The sequence below is a fragment of the Mus pahari genome, chromosome 2 (assembly GCF_900095145.1).
Source record: "Mus pahari chromosome 2, PAHARI_EIJ_v1.1, whole genome shotgun sequence".
NCBI lineage: Eukaryota > Metazoa > Chordata > Mammalia > Rodentia > Muridae > Mus > Mus pahari.
This window is the reverse complement of record NC_034591.1, coordinates 27,579,629-27,587,247: the sequence shown is the minus strand read 5'-3', so window position 1 is coordinate 27,587,247 and position 7,619 is coordinate 27,579,629. Positions and strand designations below refer to the sequence as shown.

General features: G+C 41.9%; 1 protein-coding gene across 7 annotated transcripts in view; it reads right to left on the bottom strand.

Annotated features, from left to right (window-relative positions):
- Dync1i1 (dynein cytoplasmic 1 intermediate chain 1) overlaps window positions 1–7,619 on the bottom strand; it is a 302,449-nt gene that overhangs the window by 126,586 nt on the left and 168,244 nt on the right. For all 7 annotated transcript variants that reach the window (XM_021191724.1, XM_021191723.1, XM_021191726.1 and 4 more), the window contains one exon: window positions 251–340. In XM_021191724.1, the coding sequence (XP_021047383.1) occupies window positions 251–340 (90 nt within the window). The remainder of the gene's footprint in view (window positions 1–250; window positions 341–7,619) is intronic.

Sequence of the window (7,619 nt, the reverse complement as noted above, 5' to 3'; positions counted from 1 at the left end):
GATTCCCGGGTGGGGTAGTCTCTGGATAGTCCATCCTTTCATCTTAGCTCTAAATTTTGTCTCTGTACCTATATCCTTTCATGGGTATTTTGTTCCCTATTCTAAGGAAGAATGAAGTATCCACCCAATGGTCTTCCTTCTTGGTTTTCTTGTGTTTGAAGCAACCAGTACTTGACCTGGTGACTCCAGTGTCTGTTTTCCAAGGTGACCCAGTGTATCTGCCAGCCAATACCTTCCTTCGTCTCCTTACCTTCCTTTGTCTCCTGCTTTTTGTCTCGATTTTCCAGTTCAGAATCGTGACCAATTTTGGGTTCCACCATCTCCTCATCTTCCTCATCCTCTAGAAAGAAGAAAGAGAAAAAAATGCAACATATATATATATTTTTCATCTTGAAAAATCAAAGTCTTTGGCTGATGGTGGGAGGTAAAATAAAGGGCAAAGTACCAGTCGTTTAGGGCAACTTCGAAGTAAATCACTTCACAGAAAATGCCAGACAAATGCTCATGAATACATGAATAAATTATCTTCCAAACGGACCTCTTTGAAAGCCTCCTAACCTGCTGGGAAAAGTGCACCAAGTGGGCACCTGTTAGGTTTCTCCCCAGACCCTGACCACATGGGATGTCTTGGAATTACCGTCCTGACCCTCTGTGAAGCTTCTTTGGAGATGGCCCAGAAACAGGTCTGAAAACGCTTCCACCTGCAGTGCTTTCTGTGCACGGGACACCTGCGGCACACATGACTCATTTCCAATTTCATCTTGGCCAAATCAATTTGGCTTTGACCTACAGGAAAGGGTTAAATACGGGTCTAACCCCAGGTCAAATGCCACTGGCAAGTAAACGAGCTGGGACAGACCCCCAAAGTCAACACCTCTGGTCTGGGAGAAATCTACCTATACTGAGCAGCATTTACAAGTTCAGAACAGTCCATGAATTCATGTGAATTCAATGAGCGCTCACAAATGGGCCCCCGACAACTTCCACTTGCCAGATGTTACAGTGCCCTTTCTGCTCTATGCAAATGTGGGTCTCTCTCCACCTGCTTCCTTTAGGGGAGTGCTCATATGACTGAAACATAGTAGATTTAGGGACGAGGTATCACAGGAAAATCTAACTCATAAATACAAATGAGAAAAAAAGCTGTTATGGGTTTTGAACACGGCAATACATTTATTCTAGTCAGGTAAGAGGTAGCTTATTTTGTTGGTTCTAATGGAGTTTAGAAATCTCTCCTTCTCCTCCCTTCTACACATTCATTTACTAAATTGGTACGGATTCGTGTAAGATCCCCAGCCCTGTGGTACCTCCATGGCAGCAGATGCTAAGGATATAGCATCACAGACTTTTCCCAAGCATGGAGGAAGTGCATTATCAAGGATAACAGGAGCCAGTGTTCTGGTTTAGGGAGGCTGCCTCCCCACCAAAAAAAAAAAAAAAAAAAATCACCAGGGCAAGGCCACATGGGGTGACCCTTGAGAACTGAGGAAGTGAGTTGTGCAAAAGTCTAGAGGAAGTGAGGTGAGAGTCACGTCTTTTCTCTCATTCTGTGAAGCAAAAGGTCAAGGTGCACATTCAGTTATTTTGGTTTCCATAGAGCTGTCTCATCTGTACGCTGGTGTCTTTACGATCTCAGAACTGGAGGCATTTCATCGAATGACTGCATTAGTCACCTTTAAACAGTAGCCCATTTTTTTCTTCCCAGATAGAAGGGTTTCTATTTTAAACAATGGTTCTCAGAAGATTTAAAAGCCTACTACAATAGAAAACCATGAAGAGTTTATTAGAAAAATATTACTCTATTAGGTGCTCGGCCAGAAAAAGGGCTGTGATCCAATGCTGTAGTTTATGCATAGAAGAACACAGGAAAGTTGCATTCTAATTCCTTAAATAGAAAAAAACCCTTCCCCAGAGAGTATGCTTTCAATCTGTATTTTTTTAAAAGCACAAAAATGTGTACTGTGTTTACAGTATGCAAAATACCACAATAAAGAACTGCAAACAACAGAGAGAAAAAAATGTAAAGTGCCCACCTTTTTAAAGTGGTTATGAACCATTTGTAGGTATTAATTTTTAGTAGCCACAAAATTCCCTGCCTATCAGCCTTTTAAAGATACAAAGTAAGCATTTCAGTGAATTTGTTGAGGAAATAAAACACAAGCGGCTGGTTTGCTTCTCCGAATACTGATATGTTTGCCTTGCTCAGCAAAGTGAGTCTATTTTTCTTTAAGACTCTGGTTTCCTTTCTGGTGCACTTGGAATAACTTCTGTTGAGACCATTTTCAAAACAGTTCAATAACTCTAAAGAAAAGGATTTATGTAGACCCTCTGCAGACGACTGATATATGACTTGGGCCTCTCATTCATTCCCAGTTACATTTCCTTGGAGATTGGAAGGGGAAGAAAAAAAAAAAAAACCTTTACCACCCCTGTATGGTTTCCTGTAGCTGGATTCACACAAGAAATTAAAGTGAGTGGAAGAAGTTAGTTACTTGTGTCCTAGGGGCTCTCTTCATACAATGGCACCTTTTAGACACATGGTTTGATTTAGCACCCATGTTCTGCCACCTCCAGTTGCCAGAGTCATTTTCCTGGTCAGAAAACTCTTTGTCAACTACTGTCCTCCTTCCTGGAGACTTTGTGAAAGGCTCAGGAGTTACATTTTTTATATAGCAACAACAAGTGACATGCTCAGCACAGGACCGCCTGCCCTGTGTGTGAGCGCTGGAAGTTTCCTCTGCTAATCCTTGATTCAGATAAGGCCGGGGCAGCCAATTTTCACACGCCGTGGCCTTTACCCAACTTGCCCTTCTAGCCTTACAGAGTTTGGATGTTGGAAAGTGAGTCTAGTGGAAGGTTTATCACTGTTTGGGAATATAATATCACCATCTCCTGTCTAGAAGATAGTGCCCTGAGCAACTTTGAAGCCAGAAGGGGAGGTAGGATTACAGCAAGACCTCGGCAGACACTTTGTCTTTGGGAGGTTAAATGAAGGAGACACCAGGGATACATTTAGAGTTATCAAGATGTTAGAGCATGAATGCCCAACATGCTGGCAAGATTGTTCCTGAGGACCCAGGTCTGGATTCCTTTGGTCAATGGCTCTTTTATAGACTGTTCCATCTGCCTCCTGTTGATTCTATAAGTACCAGATTTCCTTCTAATAAATTCCACCAGGGGTGGTGTCAGCCCCAGACTTCCTTCTAGAAAATCCCGTTGGACTTGGTGCCTGCTGCCTGCAACTAGAGCCCTTCCGGAGAACACAGGGAGGTCCTCAGTTTTGTGAGGTCACTAGGTTATTGCTTTCCCAGTCCTCCAGGACCTGCCAAACCTAAGGGTGAGAAGAGTTGAAGGCCTGGGCACAGCCTTTGCTGTTCAGTTGCTGCCTTTTGGGAGAGGCCTGTGGTTCCTTCATCTGCCACCTCAGGGAGACAGCTTGTCTGGGTCAGGTGGAAAATGGAGGGAGAGAGCACAGTAGGGCCATGTCACTCCATCCTGGTCTCCAAAGGGCATCCGACTGCTGTCCAAAGTGGGAGGCCCAAAGCAATTACCACAGGGCTTTGAATTGAACAGGTCAATGTCTGGAAGATCACTTTATACACCCCTAAGGAAGCTGATTGCTATTTTGCTATTTAAACTGCATTACATCATCCATTCTAATGTGAAAAGTTGTGAATATTGGAGTTCATAAAAGAGTTTGTGGCTCATAAAATTAGCAGAAACTGCTTCCAAAAGGGAAAGAAATGTCAAAGACACCAAAACAGCTCTAATCACTAAGGAGCTATTGAAGGCACATGGAGGGCTAGAGAGGAAGGCCATTTGAGAGAGGAATGCTATTCGTTTTTTCTTTTCATGATTTTTCACTTTTTATTAATGAAATTTGTTCAATTTCATATATATACGAAACATAATAATTACACACTAATGATTTGCACTTCTACCTCTCATAACTCCTTTCCACTCCTCTCTACTCCCTCTTCCCCTACAGATCTCTTTCCCACATTCCTGCCTATTTCTTTTGGCTTGTGACCCTCTGAGTTGAACCAGGGCCCATGTGTTTGGAGCTATCCACTGGAGTGATGCAGCGCTAAGCATCACTTAGTGGGTGCCCAACTGAAGACAAAGACAATGACTCCATATCTCCCAAAGCCTATCAATAGCCAACAGTTTAAGAGTAAGGGATAGGGACCCATGAGTCCTCTCCTCATCCGTCACTGACAGTTGAGCCAGTCCTTTGAAGGCTCAGTGAAAGGAATGACAGTTGCTGTGAGTTCACGACTACAATTTTTATGCCATGTCCCAAAAGACACCATTTTGTAGTCCTTATCCCTTATCTTCCAACTCTTTCAGTATTCCTACTAGCCCTTCTTCAGCTGTGGTTCCTGAGCCTTAGAGGTAGAGTGTAAATGTCTTTCTTAGGGTCAGGTCATCCTATAGCATCTTGGGCAGCTATGAGTCCCTCTGTATTCTCCTTTGTTCACTGCAAAGAGAAGTATTTTTAGTTAAAGCTGAATGTAGCATTTGCTTATAGGCATAAATGTAGATATTTAGAAGACAGTTTAGTGCTATGTCAATTTAATTAAATAATAATAGTAAGTTCCCTCATTGGGCCTATAGCCTTCCTATTATTATTGATGAGGCTTACAGTCCTGTGAAGCTGACCTTGAAGCTAATCAGAGAACAATTGGTTTCCCCTATGATTCGTGTCATTATTGTACAGGTGGGCAAATATGTTGCGTGGCAGGTGGCTCTTATAGTTCATAGGTTTTACAGCTGGGTATGATAGTTCAGGATTTTCTATATGTATATACTGAGTTGGGATCATTTTTATTTCCTACTACCCTTGCTAGTCCCCTCCCCTCCCTAAAACCCTTCCCAGCCATTCCCTTTTCTTCTCTGATGTCCTTTTTATAAATAGACTTTTGATGAAGAAGGGGCCTCGTGAGTCTTTTGCCACGTGTGACAAAATGGTGATGAGCCAGTCTTGTGTAGGGCTCCGGCAGGTGGTCCCAGCTGTAGGTGAGCTTATGGGAATAATGACTGGGTCACGTCCAGAAGACACTCTTTCCAGCAGTCTTTACCAAATTCTGGAGATGTTCCCTGAAGCCTTGAGGTTGGCTCCTGTTGCTATGTTCTCAACTAAAGTGGAAATGCTCTTGCCACTTTCATATGATTATGTATTTGAACATTTTAGGTCATAATTCTTCTCAGAAGATACTTAAAACTCTTTGATAGAAAAACAGACCTATTTCTTTAAGCTTTATCTTTTTATTAAACAGATCATCTAAAGAAATATCTAAGGGCATATCATGCATTCATTTTGAATAATATGTACATTTGTGTCTTCTATTCACCCCCAAATTAATATCGTGGGCCACAAATCCCTGCTAGGGTGCAGGGTCTACTAGGCCTTCTGGCATCTCACCTGACTTCTGCTAAGACCCGTGCCCCTCACTGAGTTCTCCAGTTCTGACAACTGTTACCGCATTTCGCGTGGGATCACAGCTGGATCCCGGAGAACCATCTCATTTCTGTTTTCAGTCAGGGCCTGTGGAAGAGAACAGCCAACTCCACTTCCAAATTGGTCTCAGGTCTACTTTCTCTTCACTGTCTTTCTGGTGCTGCTCTAACTCTAGCAAATCTATATGGTTCCTCTTTGTTTCTGACAATTCCCTATTCTTAGACCTCTCTAAGAGATGTCTCAGGGGGAGCATTTTAAGTGGGGCTTATGTATCTCTCTCTACAACCAAAATGAGTTATTCAAAGTTCTACCTGATCAGTTAGCATCATCAACATGAACTCTTGTGACCAATAATATGAATAGAAGAGATACTAATAATACTAAAAAAAGAACATTTTTCTGGATGTTAGTCACATACTATAACATGTAGGGCATCTTTCTTATAACAAGTATATCATATTCTGCTCATAAAAATTCCTTAAGATTTCAAAAGAAATACAAGGTGCCAGATGCCAAATAAGACATTTGAAACCATATTGCTATCCTTCCCAGTTGGCTCTGACATGTCCTTCTAGGGCAGCCTGTCTTCCCATGCATACATTTCTTCTTAGTTCTAGAGAACAGCAAGATGTCTTAAGAATAGGAGATACCTTAGGATTTTAAGATTACAGAGGCAAAATGGAAGCTGGAAGGCTGTAGGGAAGGATTCAAGTCAGGGAACAACCAGAAGATTGGCCATAGCCAGACTCAACCACAGAGGACAAGACGTTGACCATGCCTGACTAGGTGGCCAAGGGGCGTTCTAAGTGAGCTGTGAATTTCCCCATGTGTTTGCACAACAGATAGTAAAGGCTCTTGTACAGCGCTCACTAGAGACATCCTATCCTTGGAGCAAGTCTGTATATAGCTTGCCAACTTCACCCAGAGTCTGAAGAGAGCCACCCTTCTAATACATGTCATTCCAGCCAAAATAAAGTATAACATGTACTGCTCAATGCTTACACAAGCCAAGGTGAGCACACGTGTGCTTTCAAAGTATGCGGAAAAGACATATTTTGTGGGATTTTCAGTAAGCACTTTGTTAAATATACTACATGCTAATATTTGAATAAACCTTCACTTTCTGGACTGGAAAAATTTGGCCAGAGGAAAGAAAACATACATTTCTCATCACACAGAGCGCCCCTGTTAACACTCTTAGCCACATCACTTCTCTCCTAAGGTTCTAACATGACAGTCCTTGGAAAGTTTACTTCCTGTATGAATGTCACCCAAGACATTGCAAATGAGAGGAAATGAAAGAAAATATTCAAATGGAAGATAGGCCAGCAACTGGTCCTTTAGTAGGTGTTTCTAAAGCGTATGGTTGTGCTTACACATATTATGTGAAATTAATACATAGTGAACAGGTAAAAGGGATCAGTCAGCATGTGTGGCAAACAATGCATTGTTCAAAAGTACTCAGTTAGAAACCAGGAGTAACTTTTACATACAATGTTTTCAGATAAGAAGGGCCGACTGATTTATGTTTCCATCAGTTTTCAATTTTAAACATTTTTCAGTTGTTCCCTATTAGCTTAACATTTAAGGTCCATTGTTATGTGACTCCAGTTATCTCTCAAGTCAGAACAATTCTTGGTCCATTTCTGTGTGGAATAGGCAAAGTGTGTTGTTGGAACATGCCACTCTTTAGCCTATCTTACCCATTCTATCTATCTATCTATTTATCTATCTATCTATCTATCTATCTATCTATCTATCTATCTATCTATCTATCTATCTTTTTTGAGATAGTAGCCGACTGTGTAGCCCTCATCTAGAACTTGCTATGTTAGACCACACTTGCCTTAAACTCACAGAGACCCACCTGCTCTGTCTTCTTAGTGCTGCTTTTAAAAGTGCACCATCACACCCACCTTCTCTCTCTTTAGTCTTTCATATCATCATGTATGTCTCGAAAGCATTCTCAGACCATCACGGACCCTTCAGCCACAGAAGACAATCACATGAGCTAGTTCACACTGTTGTATTAGTCCACGGTAACCCAGACAAATTAACCTCTAATGGTATCAGCTTTTTCTGGACCTAAGAGTGTGAGAGCATTTGAAAACACAGAGCCCCTTCCCTTCCCTCTCCTCTCCTCTCCTCTCCTCTCCTC